This window comes from Lepisma saccharinum, chromosome 6 (genome assembly GCF_977018435.1).
Source record: "Lepisma saccharinum chromosome 6, izLepSacc3.1, whole genome shotgun sequence".
Classification (NCBI taxonomy): domain Eukaryota; kingdom Metazoa; phylum Arthropoda; class Insecta; order Zygentoma; family Lepismatidae; genus Lepisma; species Lepisma saccharinum.
The window spans coordinates 36,551,233-36,571,276 of NC_139234.1; the positions used below are offsets into that span (position 1 = coordinate 36,551,233).

At 37.6% G+C, this 20,044-nt stretch overlaps 1 protein-coding gene across 2 annotated transcripts in view; it reads left to right on the top strand.

Moving 5' to 3' along the window:
• The window catches only part of LOC145988691 (glutamate receptor ionotropic, kainate 2-like), a 172,398-nt gene that overhangs the window by 133,101 nt on the left and 19,253 nt on the right, over positions 1 to 20,044 (top strand). Inside the window, exon 13 of one of the 2 annotated variants that reach the window (XM_083123769.1) lies at positions 11,485 to 11,622. In XM_083123769.1, the coding sequence (XP_082979895.1) occupies positions 11,485 to 11,622 (138 nt within the window). Of the gene's footprint in view, positions 1 to 11,484; positions 11,623 to 13,479; positions 13,618 to 20,044 lie in introns of both variants that reach the window. The other variant, XM_083123771.1, reaches the window with a different exon arrangement.

The following is a 20,044-nucleotide window of genomic DNA, read 5'->3' on the forward strand; positions in this document are numbered from 1 at the left end:
ATACTGCTTACGAGAGCGTCCAACCATTTCCTTCAACAGTATGGGCCCTGCATAATCCACACCACAGTTTATAAATGGACGAGAAGGATTGATCCTAGATTCTGGTAAGCTACCCATTAATTGTTCCCCAGCTTGTGTACAAAAGCGATGACAAGTTACACATTTCTTCACAATGTTACGCACTGTATCTCGGCCTCTCAGTATCCAGAATGTTCGTTGCAATGAGGACAACACTAACTGAGGACCAGCATGAAGATTAAGTAAATGTTCATTTTTAATTAATAAGTGAGTCAATTTGTGCTTTGCAGGTAGCAACATTGGATGTTTATGGTCCACTGTTATTCTTGCTTTGTGTAGCCTCCCTCCAACACGAATGACACCTGCCTCATCAACAAAAGGAGCCAAACACAATAACCTGCTTTTTGTTGGCAGAGGAATTTTAGCTTGTAAACAATGTAATTCTGCTGAGAATTCACTTTTCTGAGCTTGTTTTACAAGAGAGGTCGTTGCTGTCATAAACTCTTTAGTTGTCAATGCTCCTTGCCTTCTCTGATTCACTGACTGACGAGCATTGAACACAAATCGTTGGATCCATGCCATTATTCTCTGCATTTTAGAAAAGCTTGAATATCTGCTGATCAGATCCTCTTCTACTGTACTGTACAGAACTGTAATGGCAATCTTCTTCTCTTCGTTTGTAACTTCTTCCAAAATTTCGTTGCTTGTCTCATGATGATCAAACGTTGCCAATGAAGTTGCTTGTAAGAACTCTGGTCCCGCCCACCATAACTCACACTGAGCTAAGGCTGATGCACTGATACCTCTTGTAGCAAGATCTGCAGGATTTGATTTTCCCAGGATGTGTGACCATTGTTCACGACGAAGACTCTCCTGCACTTCTGACACTCGATTTGCTACAAATGTTTTCCACCTGCTTGGTGTTGAGGATAACCAAGCAAGCACAATGGTAGAATCAGTCCACACACATGCATCTTCCAATTTGTAGGATAGTGCATTGGAGATTACTACGAGCAATCGTGTCAATAAAACTGCCGCTGATAGTTCTAGCCTTGGTAGAGACATTTGCTTGATTGGAGCCACCTTAGTCTTTGCTCCTACCAACCTCACTTCAACATGACCATCGACATAAACTGAGCGAAGGTACACTACCGCACAGTATGCTTGTTGTGATGCATCACAGAAACCCACTAATTGACAAGCAATAGCATTTGCAAATACAATAGCACGTTTGATTTGTAATTGTTGCAGTACAGGAAGTTCACTACAAAAATGTAGCCACAGTTCGCATGTTTCCACGGATAATGCCTCATCCCAGCCCAACTTTTCTTTCCACAATTCTTGAATAAGTATTTTTGCTTGTATGACTGTTGGGGATAAGAAACCAAGAGGATCAAACAATTTTGCAATGTCAGATAACAATAGTCTTTTCGTCAATGTGTGACGTTTTGGTGGTAAAGTCACAAGAAAAGTGAAGTGGTCAGCACCAGGATGCCACCTTAGACCTAACGTTTTCACAAGTTCACTGCCATGGATATCTAAAGGCACATTAGTTTCTCTCAACTCTACAGGTACTGCTGTCAACACTTGTGGCTCACTAGAGGACCATTTACGTAACTCAAAACCACCCTTTGCTAGTAACTGTATCAATTGTGACTGCAATTCGATAGCTGCTTCCACATTGCTGGCACCAGATACCAAATCGTCAACATAAAAATCATTTAATAACACTGGGGCTGCTAATGGAAATTCACTCATTTCATCAATAGCTAACTGCTGAAGACACTTTGTTGCAAGATAAGGTGCACTGGATGTCCCGTACGTCACCGTGAGTAGCCTATAGTCCCTTATCAATTCTTGAGGATTGTCGCGCCACACTATTCGCTGAAAGTCTGTATCTGATGGATGGATCAATATTTGTCTATACATTTTGGAAATGTCTGCACACAAAGGAATTTGATGCTTCCTGAACCTGAGTAACAATGGAAAGATATCACCTTGCAATTTTGGCCCAACTTGAAGCTTATCGTTGAGACTAATCCCTGTTGAAGTCACTGAACTGGCATCAAAAACTACACGAAGAGGTGTACTGGTGGAATTTGGATTGATTACAGCATGATGCGGTAAATAGAAACTATCACATGGTTTCTTTTTCACTTCACTTGCAGGAACAGGCTCCATATGTCCCAAGTCTAAATATTCATGCATGAATTCTGAGTACTTCGGGTGAAAAACAGGAGACCTTGCAAACTTCCGTTCCATTTGCTGTAATCTCGCCACAGCTGTTTCACGAGAGTATCCTAAGGGAGGACTGTCTTCCTTGAATGGAAGGCTCACACTGAACTTATTGTTTTCTCGAACATGAGTCACCGAAAAGTGCTCTTCACATTGTATCTCCTCTACTGTCAGATGCATTTGCCTTGGGACCTCCTCTACCTCCCAGAACTGGCGAAGTGCACTATCAAGACTACAAGATGCATGAAATGATGCTACTGCCCTTACCTTGGGAAAGTCCACACTGCCACAAAGAATCCAACCAAGAACAGTACGTAGTGCAGTAGGTGTTCCCTTTGGCCCAACAATTTTGCCACTTTGCATAAGAAAAGGAAACAAATCTGCTCCAAGTAAAATGTCCACCGGTTCCATCACATAAAACCTTGGATCTGCCAACTTCAGTCCTTGAATATGTGTCCACTTCCTGAAGTCTGGTAAAGGTTCCCTGGGAATGTTTCCTGTTATTTTAGGAAGTACGATTGCCCTTGTAGTGAATGTTTTCCTTCTGCTACTGGGTTGGAATTGTAGATCCACTACTGCACTGCCTACACCTACACCCGTTGCTGTAATCCCATTCACAGTGATGTCTGCCTTATGCTGACGTAAACCTAACGTTTGCACACAGCGTGATGTCACAAAAGAAGTCTCGGAGGCACAGTCTAGGAGCGCACGAACTGGTTGATAAACACCATCTCTTCCCTGCACATACACAACTGCAGTGGATAGCAACACTGGCTTTAGTCCCTTGTCTCCTTCTCCAGCCACATGAGAAGAAACTTCTTGGGGGGAAGTTGTTGTTTCACTAGAGTCACTCTGCTTATAATAGTGTAACAACGTATGATGCCTTTTATTGCAAACGCGGCACGCCCCTGAGTCACATACCGATGCCCTATGATGACTTTGAATGCAATTATAACACAAACCCTTTTCTCTAACAAATCTCATTCTGTCCATTACCGAAAGGCTTTTGAAGTCTTTGCACTTGTATAGCGCATGATGCAGTTTACATTTTTCACAGGTATCATCTGACACTGCATGATACACACCCTTGAACTGGGAGCTATTGTGAGTCGACTGCTTCAATCTCTGAGCACTGAGATTTGTAGCTGATAATGCACGAGAACGCTGATCAAGAAAGTCACTCAACTCCTGAAATGTAGGCAACTCGGTTGTCTTTAATGAAAGTTCCCATTGTTGTCTAGTATCACTGTCCATTTTTTCTGTCACATGAAAAACTAGGATAGGATCCCAATGTTCTATGGGAATGTCCATCACTTTCAACACGCGAACACACTCGGTAGTTGTGTCTAGCAGGCTACGTAAGGCTGCTGCGGATTCACGTTGCACTTTGGGTTGCCCGACTAAACGCTTGATTGTGTCCATAACAATTTCCCGTTTGTTTTGATAACGCGAATTTAGAATGTTCCACGCCTCTGCATAGTTATCATCAGTCACCGACATGGACTGGATAAGCAATGCAGGTTGCCCCTTTAACGAAGCTTTCAAATACTGTAGCTTTTGTGCACTGGATAACTGTTTGTTTTTGTCCACCGACGCGATAAACAAATCACGGAAAGAAAGCCACTCTTGTAATTGTCCCGTGAACACAGGAAGCGAGAGCTTCGGGAGACGCACTTCACTTGTTCGTGCTTGTGTCGATGACGTCACCGTAGCTTGAGTCTGTTGCTGCTGCAACGAACAAAGCCTGCACATGGTTGCATCCAAACGGTCTTGAATACAACCAATTTCACTGTCATAACTCTCAAAAGTTGCATCATCACACGCACTAGCCAGGTCTAATAATAACTGTTTACAATCGTCCGTTAATTGTTTGGCTTTGTTTACCGATAACGCGATTGTCACATTGTCCAATAAACCCGCGTTCACTTTATTCTCAAGGCGAGTAACTTCTCGCTTGAGCACAGTCTTTGCTGCCGATATGGCTTCCATGTTTATTCAGTCGCGCACGGATTGTTGTTGTCCAAACTACAATGCACGCACGAAACACTTCCTGGCACTACAAAAGGTGCACTGAAACTGGTTACACGTAGCAAACAGTATGTCAATGTATTTATTCACAGTTCACGAATGCACGCTAGCACAAAAGTTCAACACAACACAACGAATGCTGATCGCAGGCAATATCCGGCCCGGAGGACCATGTTCGCGCCCGTCATCCAACAAGAAGACACTTTTCTTGTTTCGGCCGCTGTTTGTAGCATATCCAGGAAGGTATGGTGCTGTAGGTAGACTAATACACATAAATGAGACACTCAATTACATCAAACTGATGTATTCGTTGCAATTCTACATTATTTGCAGCCAACCTGCAATACATCTCTGGTACAGCGTCGCTTCTCCCTTCACAGACTATTCACTCTCTCACTTTCAGTAGGCACTAGTGTTCAGAGAATAAAATGGCGGCCATCTTGGCTCCAAAAGCACAAGGTACGGAACACATGGTCAATCAGGGTTTCTGTACTTTCTGTTATTCGAGTTGGTTCTTGAATTATTTGAGTTAGGTTGTTTGACTTCAAGGTATCCAAATATTGAGCACAGTTTGTGTCTTGTTTTAGAAGATCTATGTTTATATCTCCAACTATTAATAGTTTGTTATGTTTTTTTGTCAAATGGTTTAGCATGTTGTCCAAAGCATTTACAAAGAGATTTATGTCACTGTTTGGTGATCTGTATACTGCTATAATCTTAAATGTATCTAATCCTATATTAAGCCCTACACCACTAACTTCTAGTATATTTTCCATACAGTATTTGTCAAGGTTTAACACTTTTTTGATATTTTGTACACTATTTTTTATGAAGATCGCAGTGTCACCACTTTTTTGAATTGACCTGTGGTAGACTGCATGTAGATTGTAACCTGTAATTGTGCATAATTTATAATTTTCAGACCTGAGACCATGTTCAGTAACTACAAATATATCTGGTGTGCACTCACTTAGCATTATTTCCAGTTGGTCAATTTTGTTGGAAATGCTCTGTACATTGTTATGGAGAACTGTAATCGTTCCTTCTTGGTTTCGCAGGCTGTTTTTATTGAGGATTTGGTTATCATAAGTATGCTTATCACTTACCATAAAAAATCGTTTTTCAGTTTACTGGGTGTACACTTCTTCCGTTGAGATGACCGTACATTTGGAGCATTCACTTTTTCACTACACTTTTCACTGCTATCTTCGGTGTCGTGACTGATTGTAGCACAATCCCTGTTTTCAGATTGTCCTTTTGTCTGTATATAGGAATTCAGTATGACAGATGACAGAATTAATCTCTACACTATCAGAGAGATGTACCTGTCACAGCGATTATAGTTTACTTTCTTGTTGCACAAGTAGTTTGAGACTACTAATTTGTCTTAACCTATTGTGAGTGACTTGATAATTTTATATATTGTAAATAGTTTCATTGTAGTTATTCCCATATGTCAGTGTAGTTAATAACTTTGCAATATTCTTAGCCTGTAAATGAGTGAACATGATCAATTGTTGACTTATAATTGTTGATGCATGCACAACAATGGATGATATTCAACAAAAAATACCCCACAATGCATTGCACGAAAGCATGCTCCGCCAACATACTTTGGGTAAACAGATCAGATTCTGCACTGAAAACATGCCAGGTAAGCATTGTGCATATGATCGTTGATGAAGTGATTCAAGGTATGACTATCATGATCATATGAGAAATGTGTATGCATAAAATATCGCAAATTTCTCACTGTAAGAAAGCTTCTCGTAAGCTTCCCTTAACATGTGTTAATCAGTTTGTCTGACTTCAAGCTGTTCCTTCCCAAAGTACACTGTGTGATGAAGTCAAATAGAATATTATCCATTGTTTTTAAAACTATTAACTACATTACTTACGTGAAATTTAGAAGATTTCGTACTTCCGCGTTGCACAATTTAATGGTTCAATCCTATTAATAAAACGCGGAAGTACGAAATCTTCTAAATTTCACGTAAGTAATTTAAACCGCGTTTACCGCAACCACCATGAATATTAACTACATGTCTATCAACTTGTATGTAGTTAAGAAATTTGAAAAAAAAAATCATAGAAATAGGATAATTTCTTATGGAGCCATATAGTAATGTATTGAAACCATTATAATATGATATTTCAAATGCTTGCCTCTGAATTAATAACAATTAAACCGATAACAAATAACAGTAGTATTAGCCACAATATTTTCATTAGTGATAATGTAGCCTGGATCTAGTTAGCTTTACTTATAATATTGTAACTTATGAGGGTAAGATATATGACCTTATTATCAGTGTGCACAATTAATTTCTAATTCTACATACAAATAATAGTAATATAATTAAGCTTTGTTTCCATATTAAAAACACTAAGTTGCTGACCAAGGCAGATTTATTAAGAAATAAAAACACTTTACAAGTAACGTTTCAACCCTGTATCAGGGTCTTCCTCAAATGAAGAAACTAAAATGATGAAATACAGATACAGAAAGATTATATACACATAGCAGGGTGACTAACCACACAAAAACAAATCATCTTGGACGATTTCTCCAAAGGAAATAAATACACATCGCCTCTTGACTGTTGACTAATGGGTCTACCACACTGACAGGTGATTGACAGGTCAAGATTAGCAAGAGTCTGAAACTACCTGTTTATCATTCCACCACCCCTCCTGCCTTTTTGGATATGGATGAATACCACCTCCCTTGGACTTCTTCTCTTCTCTTTCTTCCTTGTTCATTCTTCTACTTTTTCCTTCCTTCCTTCTTCTCATCCTTTCTACTTTCTCTAACACATTCTTCCATTTCTTGTTTATCTTGAGCCCGCCATTCCAATTCATGATGTCTTCTCCTTTCTTCTCTATTTCTTTGGCCTCCTTCCATTTTCTCACTAGTTCTCTCTTCTTTTTTCCTATTCGCCTAGCCAAATCCCATTCTACTTCATGTCCCGTTTCTATAGTGTGTTTGCATATGGCATCCCTGTCTCTCTTCAATCTCACATCATCCAAATGTTGCTTTAACCTGTCTTTCAGCCTCTTCTTCGTTTCCCCTATATATACACTTTCACATCCTCAGCACTTCACCTCGTAGATAACCTCTTCCTCTTCTTCCTCTCTCTTTTCTTCCTTCTTCTTGCTGGCTATACTTAACACAGTGTGTCCTCCCTTCCTGTAAGTTCTTATAACCACTTTCCTCAGCACTTTGCATATCTTCTCGGTGGCCTCTCCCATACTTCTTATACCAAACCATCTCTCTTTTTTTCCTTCTCTACTGGTCCTCTCTCCTTTATTTACTTCCTTCTTCTGTTGATGTTGTGTCTGTTTTTCATTTCATAGCCATTCTCTTCCAGTGTTCCCACAGACTATTAATCTTGATTTCTTCTTCCCCTTTCTCTGTGCATATCTTCTTTATTCAGTCTTCCATGTTCCTTATAAAATTACGTTTTGTTGCATCACCCACATCACTTCTTTTGAGGCAGAACACTCCTGCTAAACACTTCTTTTGATACCATGTGCCACAATCCCCATTCCTCTCTTCTTCTTCATCATAATATCCAAGAAATTTAATGTCCCTTCCTGTTCAGTTTCAAGCTCAAGGAATATTCCTTGTCTCTCATCTATATCTTTAACTAACTTACTCAGCTGCCTCTTCATTCCCTTCCATATCCCAAAACAATCATCCACATATCTACAAAACAGAATTAACTTAACTCATCCTTTCACTATCACTTCTTTCTCCCATTCATTCATAACCAATTCCGCCAGCACAGGGCTCAAGCAAGAGCCTATATTCAGACCTTCACTAATCTTGATGATTTTACTTCCCACTCTGCTGTACCCATTGTCCCAAATGGTTTCCAGTGCTTGCACCACTCTCTCACTATCCCATTCCACTACAATGTTCTTCCCCATCTTCCTTCTCACTATATCCACTATGTGCCCCCTTTTGATGCTCGGGAACATGCTTCTAACATCTAGGCTAAACATTGCAGTTTTATCCCCAGTCTTCTTCAGACCTTTTATAAGGTCCACTACCTGATCACTGTTTTTCACTGCTCTGCTTTCTTGTTCTCTCACTAACACTTCAATAACCTTTTTTAACTTCTTCTCCAAGCGTTCCAAAATATTGCCCCTGCAATCCATCACTGGTCTCAACTTTATCTCTTCTTTATGTATCTTGAGAAAGCCTTTTAAACTGGGTAGTCTTCCTGCCTCGATTGTGACCTTTTTTAACCCCCTCCTCCCACAATATTTTATGATCTTCTCTCTAATATTGCATTCCTCTTCCATTCCACAAATCTCCTCATATGTGTCCCCTTTCAGGTCTTCATACTTCTTCTCGTACCATTCTTTTTCAATCACTACTGTGGCCCCTCCCTTATCTGCCTGTTCCACCATCACACTGTTCCTTGTCTTGATTCCTTTCATACCCTCCCTTTCCTTCTGGCTCAAATTATCTCTAATCTTCTCTGTTTATCCATTTCTTTCTTCAATATGGCTGCTGTTCTATCAAAAAAGGCAGGAGGGGTGGGGGAATGATAAACTGGTAGTACCAGACTCTTGCTAATCTTGACCTGTCAATCACCTGTCAGTGTGGTAGACCCATTAGTCAACTGTCAAAGTAGATGTGTATTTATTTCCTTTGGAGAAATCAAAATCGTCCAAGATAAGAACTGTCAAGATGATTTGTTTTTGTGTGGTTAGTCACCCTGCTATGTGTATATAATCTTTCTGTATCTGTATTTCGTCATTTTAGTTTAGTTCTTCCTCTGAGGAAGACCCTGATACAAGGTTGAAACATTACTTGTTAAGTGTTTTTATTTCTTAATAAATCTGCCTTGGTCAGCAACTTAGTGTTTCTACATAAATAAATCTTCACATCTAGTTTGTATGAACTGTAAATATATGAAATATTAAAATATGTATATATTTGAGAAGCATGATATGCTAATGCACATTTATTATGGTTAGTATCACTAACAAACAAGGAAAATTGCAATGGTGATATTCTGGTTGGAAAAACTATGTGCAACAACAGAAATCAAATTAAATTTTCTCTTAAAAATAGGTATATTAAAGCAAATAAAAGTTATGTAACAACAAATTTTATTAAATATTTAATGCATTTCCTTGCTAACAATTTTACAATAGGGCACAAGGATGTAGAAGTGATAATACATAAACAAACTGTGTAAAAGTGAAGGCAGCAACGTTTGGCATGCTACTTTGCACCAACGAATATTACACATTATTTAATTTACTATTCTGCTGTTCATATGACAGATTTTTCTCAGAAAAGAAATAATTTGTTAGTAATTATCATGTTTTTAAACCTGAAATTTGCTAGCTATATGCTTAGAAGTTATTACGACTCAAACAACTTCAGTTACACATACTCACGTGGTTTTCATTGGAATTTTCATTATTTGATTCCATCAGCTCATGTTTTTATTTAACGTTTAAAATTCCTTAAGTGAAAGGAATGTCACCTTTGTATATTTTGCGTTTCTTTTTATTTTGTTAGTAGCATTAATTATGTTAATATATCAGCTGCATGGTTGGATCTTTTATGTCAAAAAAAAAGTAACAGAAACTTATAATTTCTTTGAAATTTCAATAAAATGTTCTATTGTGCAATAAAACAATTACAAAAATCATATGATCATGTAATTAAAAATATCAGAATTTTAAAGTCCTTTTAGGTCCAAAATTATATGCTAATTATTCCAAGTTCTCTAAGCTTATGGATTTTTATAATTAAAAGAACTCACACCTACTCTACGATTACTATTATTACATGAGCTTCGTATGAACATACAACATAAAAGAAAAGGCAGTGTCATTGAATATGTGAAATAGTAATGGGCATTTCATTGTCACAGGTTGGACATGCGGACTAAATTTTTGATATTAAAGTAACTATTCTGCTGATAGTTAAGCAACGTTTTTCTTACAGTTTCTCTGCAATTAAATATAAAACTTGACACTGTTGATTAAACATAACTACTCTTAAAATACTTTCCCAGATTTGTACCTATAAGTGAACAATTTTGTGTCAAGGGTGGGACAGATGAAACACGGTCTCTTCACTTAATAAGAAATTTCTTTAAATTTCTGTGAATTTTCAAATAATGGAAAATAAAGTACTTAAGGCAAAGAGAGAAGGTCGTTGACATTTTAATATTCTAGTGGAGTTGAAGGGGAAATGTAACAGTTAAAGGAGAAATTAATTGTTTTTTGGTGTCACAGATGGGACACAATACAAAATGCAAGTAAATCAAAAAGTTAAAATAAATGAACAATCTGTAAAATACCTTCTAACCTAAATATGTATAATATTTGAATTTTTATCGATATAACAAGTTTAGCTAGAATAAAGTTACAGCATATCATTTCAAAAATTGAGGTTCAGGGGCACTTTAACATGGAATGCCCCTTAGAAATTTGGATTCAGTTTTAGTTTCAAAAACACAATGAAACAGAGGAGAGTTTGATCACATAGAATGGTTGGGTAAAATAGCAAATCCAAATTTCTTGGAAGAAAATATCCTCTGATGCTGAATTACATGACCACAGACAATGTATATATTGGTAGTTGATTAATTGATATGGTTTATTTTACTTCACATTTCTGCCCCTTTTGGTTAATCGCAAAGATGAGAATGAGTGATGATATGATGAAATTGATGAAGGGACAAACAAAGAACGCCCATGCTCAGGACCTCTGTATCATGGAGGCTGGCTGATATTGGTAGTTTTTAAGTACTGTATTCACTACTTGACTAAATTTACTGTACTTATTTATTGCCATGTGAGTCTAGAAGATTAACTTGCTATTATTGAAACAATATATACAAGCACAACATAACATAATTTTGTATTTCTGCAATAAATATGCTACTATCCTGAAATTAAAATACTATTACCCAAATTGAAAGGAAATGTTGTTTTGGGGCCTGAGATACTTTCACTCTTGCATTCTGAATATTTTTAATATTATTTTCTACATTGTTGAAATCCATGTAATATCATGCAACATGGAGAACCACTCATCATCATCTTTGTAATAATGCTCACTGATAATTCCAACCTTCAGTAGATATACTTAACATACCCTAGGATTGTAGAATTGATTGCAAAGTTTTGATGCATGCAATTTCTGTTATAATTCTCATGTTTCAGAATCACTCCTTATGAATGGCAAAATCCTCATCCATGCAATTCTGAACCAGAAGAGCTGGAGAACCAGTTTAATCTGTTGAACTGTATGTGGTTCGCGATTGGATCACTTATGCAGCAAGGGTGTGACTTTCTGCCAAAGTAAGAGATGTTTTCCCTTTCCTGATATTATCCCCACAACCCAGTCACAAGAAAATCCATGTTTCTGTAATCCTTGCACTTAAAGACAGTTAACACAAATTTGCATGACACTGATAATGTGCTCACTCCTTACACATCCATGTATCACTCTTTCTAATGAAAAGTTTTCTTTCAGTCATCAAATGTTGTGCCTCTCAACAGGACCAATTTTTATCGTTTGTCAGCTGTGTAAATTGTAATAATATACGAGCATGATGTATGATTTACAATACTACTCCCTCTATCCATGTAATGTTGAAGTATTTGCTTCAGAATGTCAGTACATTTATTGAAGTAATAACGCGGTATGATCTGTACAGTTGAAATCTTCACATTTCTACAACTTGCAACCTGGTTCCTCATCTTTCAGTATTATATATATGTATGTATTAAAATGAAAATTACTATCCTTTCATTACAAGAATTGAAGTGTTAGCTGGAAGAAGGGTATAACTCGGAAAACAGAGTTTGGAGAAAATCGACAAGTACTACATGCACCCTGCATCTTTTGCTGAAATATGACACTGTACAACACACATGAATTACGCAAATATACATTAATATTGTCATATTTCAGCAAAAGATGCAGGGTGCATATAGTACTAATTGATTTTCCCCAAACTCTGTTTTCTGAGTTATACCCTTCTTCAAGATAACCCTTCAACTCATTGAAACTAAGAAATTTTAATATTAAGAAAACACATATTGGATGCTGTATATTGAATTGAACCATGATATTAATGTATTTTAATATTTCTAATACAGAGTGTCCTAAAAGTCATGCATGAACGTGCATAACTTTTGTACAAAATGTGATAAGAGACATGAAACTTACGCTGGTATTAACTTTGTCCATGTTGATATTTTTGAAACATTAAACAAGAAAATCATGCTATACATGAATGTTCAGAAAGATGGGTAGGTTAGGTAGGTTGGGTTTCTGTACGATAAATTTCAAATCTTTCATTTCATCTGGGGATTGATTGAATAATGTAGCCAGATGTCAGGCACACCTCGTACTGTCTCTGACATGACTAATGTTGCCTGTGCACCTCGTAATTTCGAAAAAACATACTTTTTTACGAATATGCCAAAAATTACCTTATAAAATCGACTATAATGCATAAAATGCATACAAATTTTTATCGCTCTTTTATCAATACGATAAATACCCACACAGACCATTGATACACATTGATAATTTTTGCAGCTGTATATTTTCACTACATACAAAAACTTTTTTACACCACAGTAACTTTTTACGCACACTGAACATTCATATAGAGGACGATTTTCCTGTTTAATGTTTAAAAAATACCCACATTGACAAAGTTAATACCAGTGTACGTTTCATGTTTATATCACCTTTTGTACAAAAGTTACATACTTTCAAAATATTGGTTGTGTGACTTTTTGGACACCCTGTACTATACATACTAGAAGATGAGGCATGGTAGTCCAGTTGATAAGAGTATCTGACTGCCATGCAGGAAACCTGGATTTGATTCCCAGGATGGGTGATCTTGGGAAAGACAATTTCCCTGATAGAGCAGCTCTGAGACTCACCCAGCCTCTAATCAATGGGTACCTGGGAGGAGGTTAAAAGTGGCCAGTGTGTGGTGCTGTTCCCATTACCCATGTGCTTTCATGGAATGAAGCAGAGCACAGGAGATTTTGATCTGTCTAATTATTTCTATTCTGGAGCAAATACTCACACTGATTGTCTCATTAATCACCAGTTGTAGGTAAATCCATGGAGAGACTAGTGTACTTATTAAAAGAACTTCTCTCTCTCTGCTAACTGATGCATACTTTCAGGATTTCTCCATACGAATGGACCAACCCTCACCCGTGCAAGGCAGAACCTGAAGAACTAGAAAATACCTTAACCATGTCGAATTCTATATGGCATAATTGTGGTTCTTTAATGCAGCAGGGTTCAGACATTGCACCAAAGTAAGAATATCAAAACTGTACATACGTATAGGTAGAGCGCCATGCATCTTTAACTAACAGCAAGGGTAGGAATTGCCTGCCATAATAGAAGCGTAGACTTTCACGAGATAAGCAGAGAATGAATCAACGATATTGTTACAGATTTAATTAACTACTTTGTAAGCTAAGTTGAGCATAATAAAGTAAGTTTGCATATTTTTTCTAACTTGTACAAAAGATAAGTAAAGTCACCAAAATTATTTTCCTAACATTCTGTAAGATATGAGAGATATGCTGATACTATTTGGTAGGATATTAAATCCTGAGCTAGATATATCAATAGCTTCCTTTTTATTAATTTTGTATTATGAATCTGTGAATATCTTCCTATAAAGAGCTCTCTGCATCGCATGAATTGCAAGCCTTTTAAAACCATTCATGACACGCTCTGTACAAAGCTTCCTGTATTCTAGATAACATATCTTAATACTTCATGTTTATTTCAGTATTCAGTGCATCAAATTTTAGACAAGCAAGTAGCCAATAGTTTTACCTTTGTTTGGCATTTGCTGTATCAGGTAGTCATATAAATACTAACGCACATTAAAATCAATATATTGCTACAAGTTTTGAGTATTTTGTTCTTAAATTTTACACACAATTAACTTTTCTATAACTATGTTAAGACAATCACTTGAAAAAATTACTTACCAACTCACTTTTTATGATAAAAAGGTTTTTCTGTTGATCATAATTTAAGAAGAACATTTGAATCAACTTCAACGTTCATGAAAAAGTTTCCTTTTTTGAAGTGTGGAGAAATTTGAGTGGAAAAATGCATATGGCAATTATGGCAGAAAATTATATGTAAAAGAACTTAGTATGTACTCGCATGTTTCAAGTACCTTCTTGATTATTATCAGCGCATTTTCCTGCAGTTTATCTTCTCTGAAACAAAACAAAACAAAAACCAATGACGATATGTTATTCTCTGTTCATGGTTGAAGTAGCCAAAACTCAAAATTAAATATGATTTTAAATAAATGAGGCTAGATCAATTCAGCAACTTTCACATTTCTTAAGCTCTAGTGTTCCTCATATGTGGAATGTTTAAACTTGAAAATATATATATTGCTGATTTTCCACTATTATGTGTAGCCACCGGAGTGCTCAAGGGGGAGGAGGGTTGGTGGAGATCATAACCTCCCTCCCCACTGGCACAGTATTCCTAAAATAAAAACGTCAAATGCAGGAAAAGTTGGCAAAATGACTGACTACTAAAATGTATACATAACCCCCTGCCTCATTCAAAAATCCTGGGCACGACACTGCCTGTAGCAAATTTCTTCAAATTTCTTGTGACCCTCAATGCCAATGCATCATAGACAACACATGGATATTGAATCTAGGGGTGTGGATGGGATGCAAAGCTAATCGTCATACATGAGGGAGTGCTACTTGGGTGTTCCTATAAGGAATGTCGCATGTTAGTTGAACTCCCACGCAGGGCCGAATTAAGGTGGGTGCTATTGATGCTGCAGCATTAGGCCCATTCCTGAAAAAAGGCCCACATGAAAACAGATGAGAATTTTCCGAAAGCTGAACAGTTTTCTTTTGCTACATTAACCTGAAAATAAATCTTAGAATGAAATTTGGAGACCCAATTTCGGACACCTAGACAAAGCGTTACTTATTATACAGTTACTATTATTCTTTGAGTTGTGACGTAACTATAACATCGTTGTGTTTATTGTTCCCGAAGATTCGAAGTTAATGCTATCAATTTTACATTAAACAGTTTACTTAGTAATTTAGCTGCATTTTTTGCAATATCTTGGCGATTGTTGCCACTTTATTACACCTTGAAAGTTAGTTGTACAGAAAAAATCGACAGTATTTCATTGTTAGGTTTTCACATGAGCTCACATTGTGATATTGTTCATACTGTTTTGTGCACACTCACTATGGCGTCTCAACTCAGTGGGTGGGATAAAGCAAAAAAGAAAAGGAAACAAGCAGCAGAACAAGAAAAGCTTTTGGCGAAAATTCCAAAAATGAGTTCATACTTCGGAGTACGAACATCTTCGTCTCAATCGTCTGCGTCGGATACGATTGCGAGTTCGAGTGCTCCTGAAGGCCAGGCCAAGCAAGATGGACCTGTCGAGGAAAGAGAGAATAAAGAGCGGGAAAGTTCAGGGGAGAGAGAAGAGGTGAAAGCAGACGCTATCGCTGAAGCACTAGCACCGACGCTGGAGGATTGCACCAATGATTTGGGACAGTGGGGTGAAATCAACAATGAGGCTCAAGAATATTGGGCCAAGAAAGGTCCAAAGACTGCCAAAACACTGAATCAAAGTTTGAAGAAAGTGCCAGACAATACCCAGGCAAGTTGTTCCAACATCGATGCACAAAGACTTTCTTCGTGCGTACGCATCCGCTCAATGGCGAAAATCCTATAGACAATGGTTGTTCTACTCGCCTTCGAAAGGGAAGATGTTCTGCTTTGCATGCAAATTGTTCGGTGGCAGTGCTGTTCAAGTGACCAAGTTCGTTTCTGGCAGTATTGACAACTGGAGGGCAGGCGAATCCAGAATAAAAATGCATGAAAGCAGCGATTGTCATCGCGAGGCTATGTTGTCCTTTGTGACCCGACAGAGGGAAGTCGGTCGTGTTGACTACCTAGCCGCTAAACAGGAAGAGGAAGAGCGGTGATACTGTTGCCAGATTGTGAAGCGGCTCATCGACACACTGATATTCCTAGCTGAGCGTGGTCTTGTTATAAGGGGAGATCATAGGTTCCGCTCATAATGGTAACTACCTTGGCATCATTGAGCTGATGGAGAAGTATGATATTCTGCTGGCTAGCCATATTAGAAACTATGCCAACCACGGGAAAGTTCACATTTCCTATTTGTCATCCACAATATGCGATGAAGTGGTGAAGCTCATGGGACGAAAGGTGCAAGCACCATCCTGAAAGAAGCCAAGGAGGCGAAGTATTTCTCTGTCTCCATTGACTCGACACCTGACGTATCACACCTCGATCAGCTAACGATTGTTATCCGGTACATTCTGCCCCATGGTCCAGTTGAACGGTTCCTGACATTGATTCCTATGATGAGACACACGGAGGAGCAGATGGCTAGCATACTTCTGAACTTTCTGAAGGAAAAAGGCTTGGATATTACTAACTGCAGAGGGCAGTCATATGCCAATGCTTAAAACATGTCAGAATGGTACAATGGTGTACAGTCAATTGTGAAGTGAGAATGTAAATACGCCCCTTTTATTCCATGCTTCAACCACAGCCTAAACCTGGTAGGACATCAGGCTGTTGAAAGCTTCAGTGGCTATACCCAGTTTTTTTATTTTGTCAATGGACTACATGTTTTCCTGTCTGACTCAACATATCGCTGGCAGCCAGTAAAGAATCGCTGCAGGCTGACGCTCAAGGGTTTGCCTGGAACATGATTGGTGTGAACGTGCAGATGCTGTCAAAGTGCTGATAGAAGGGTGGAAGAGCATTCAAGAAGTCCTGGATAAGCTTTCGGCAGATAAGGAGCAGAAGGCAGATACGAGAAACCAGAGCATGGGATGTTCACACAGGATGAACGAACTTGAGACAGCAGTTATGGCGACTGCCTGGAACGATATCCTTGGCGGTCTCAACAGTATGAGCATTAGCCTCCAAGATCCTAGTCAGCCTGAATACGGCAACTAGCTTGATGGCATCACTGGTTGACACGGTTTAGTTTGTATGGGATAGATTTGATGTATATGAGCAGATGGCAACCGAAAAGGTTCAACATGGCGAATACAAAGATGGGCGGCATCGAGGCCATAAACGAAAGCGAATCCCTGATGAAGGAGCTGCAAACATAGCAGATCTCAGCCAAAAGGAAACGTTCAAAACTCAGACGTATCTGGTCATGATCAACAGTCTGTTAGCTGAACTGGAAAAGCGGATGAAGACATATGATGATATTTGTAAAACATTCAGATTTCTCTCGGAGCTAACGTCATTTAGCATTGAGCAGATCGAGGACAAAGCAAAGAATCTCATTTCCTTGTATCCAGATGACTTGGAAGACACACTGGCGGCTGAGCTGGTACAGTTTGCTGCATTTATGCGCACTCAGAAACCGGTGAATCAGCAGAGTTTACCATGTACAGGCTTCTGTCACCGCTGAATCTTTCTCAGACATTTCCAAATGTCGAGATTGCGTTGCGCATCTATCTGTGCATGATGGTGTCCAATGACTCCGGCGAACAGAGCTTTTCAAAGTTTGGAATAGTCAAAGGAGAGTTGCGGTCTTCAATGGGGCAGGAAAGGCTAAGCATGCTGGCGCTTATGAGCATTGAGAATGAGCTGCTGCGGAGCCTTGACTTCGCTGACATGATCGAAGAATTAACATTTGCTAAGGCTCGAAAAACAGCAATATAAGTAAGCAGCACTAGCACACCTCTCATAATCATTTCATGGTACACATAATCACAATAATAATAATAAAAAACATAAAAAACAAGAAAAACATTAAAATAGAAGAGCAAAATATGTATATATGTTAATCATCCTATGTAAGTGCATCAGGCCCAATTTGTGCTGCAGCATCAGGCCCAATTTCATCTTAATCCGGAAAGAGAAGAATTATAATCTTCAAAACATAACCCATTATGTTCTTTGATCTCTAACCTATCTTTCTGCCAACTGATGGATTTCCTGGCAGTACAAATTCTTATGCTTCAAGCCGAAGAATGTCCAGACTAATACATCAACACATTCTTAAAGTTTTTGAAGTTTCTGCCATGGAGGAAATGGCCATTGACCAAAACGTGGTAGTCTTAAGAGCAGGTCTGGGAGTATGCTGGATAGAGTAAGATGCCATTAATGTTTTTCTGAATGCTGTAATTTGTACTCAATATACTACATAGAAGTGCATTGTAAATTACCCAAAGAAGCACAGAAATAATGCCAAATATACTTTTCAAACTTTTTGTTGCACAAACAGGATAATTTCATCTTAATACAGGTAAGGAACAGACAAAACATTAATAAATTTTCTATTAATTTCTACTGCAATCAGTATTTTCTTTACTTGCATTGTTCAGAGGAGAGGGGGTGCCATTCTTTTGTGAAAATTGCCATTGTACTCTTTGCAGTTTCGGTCCTGTCCTGGAAATAGTAATCATTAAAAATTATGATAAATTAAGAAATGCAGGATGTACACTTAGGGTTCAAGGGATGAAACTCGCACTTGAATTTTATTGTTTTATACCATCTACAATATTTATTCAAGTTGTTGTAAAACTGAATTAATTTGAATTTTTTTGTGATACAGATAGGCTGCATATTTAGAAAGTTAAATTGAAATGTACTTGATTTTTGAATTACTTATACAGAAACTTTCATTAGCTGCTGAGATTTGACTACTTATATATCACTTTACCATCATGGTTGAAGCATATTCATAGGAAACATGAAAACACTAGAGACAAAAAAAACTATGTAGCTTTAATTTCAATAAAATGTTTTACTACTAAAATATTTAAAGTTTTAGGTTTATTTTCTGTTGGTGCATATAAAGGGATAAAGGGAAGAAGAAAATTGCTCTCCATATGATTCTTTGTCCTTGAAAGTATAAATTTTGTTGTAAATATTCCCATCTCGTGTATTTTTTTTTTTAATTATTAGAAGTTTGTGTTGTGTTCTTGTGTGTATGTCATGTATTTCATTAATTAATGATCTTATCAGTCAAAATATTCAACAACAGATAAAAAAAAATCGGCTTGGCACAAACAGAGATTAAAGATTCAAAAAATCATCATTTGGTTGAAGTAGAAGATGGTTCCATCAAAATAGATACTTGAACCTGATACTGTAATGATATTTTCTTAATTATAATATCATATATAGAAATCGAATTCCATTCTTAAGCCAAATATGAACATTTACATACTACAATAGAACTGATAACACCAGAACATGTAACTCCAGCATTTCATTCCCACAGACACTGCACTGGGTCTTCAGTAGCTGTTAGCTGTTGTGCCTGAAACTTGTGCAGGCTCTACAGCTGATCTTTCTCTTCATGACAATATATTATGTTCTGGTGTTATATCTGAAGTTATGAAACTTAAAAATATGTAATGTTACACATTGTTTTTGCTACTTTAATAACATTATAAAAAAACAATTCCAAATGAGAGATCAGCATTGCAAACAAAAAAAAACAATATATATATATATATATACACACACACACACATAGTGAATGGGAGGAAGGAGTGAATCCCAGAGGCTCTAAATAGGAAATGAGAGAGAAATAAGAAACACTCAACAGACACTGGAAACATTTAAAATTTTACGGCCTTTAGCCACATATTTAGTCATAGAGAAAAATGAGATGGCAGATTGCTACCTGCATCAGGTAGAGATCATTCACCCATT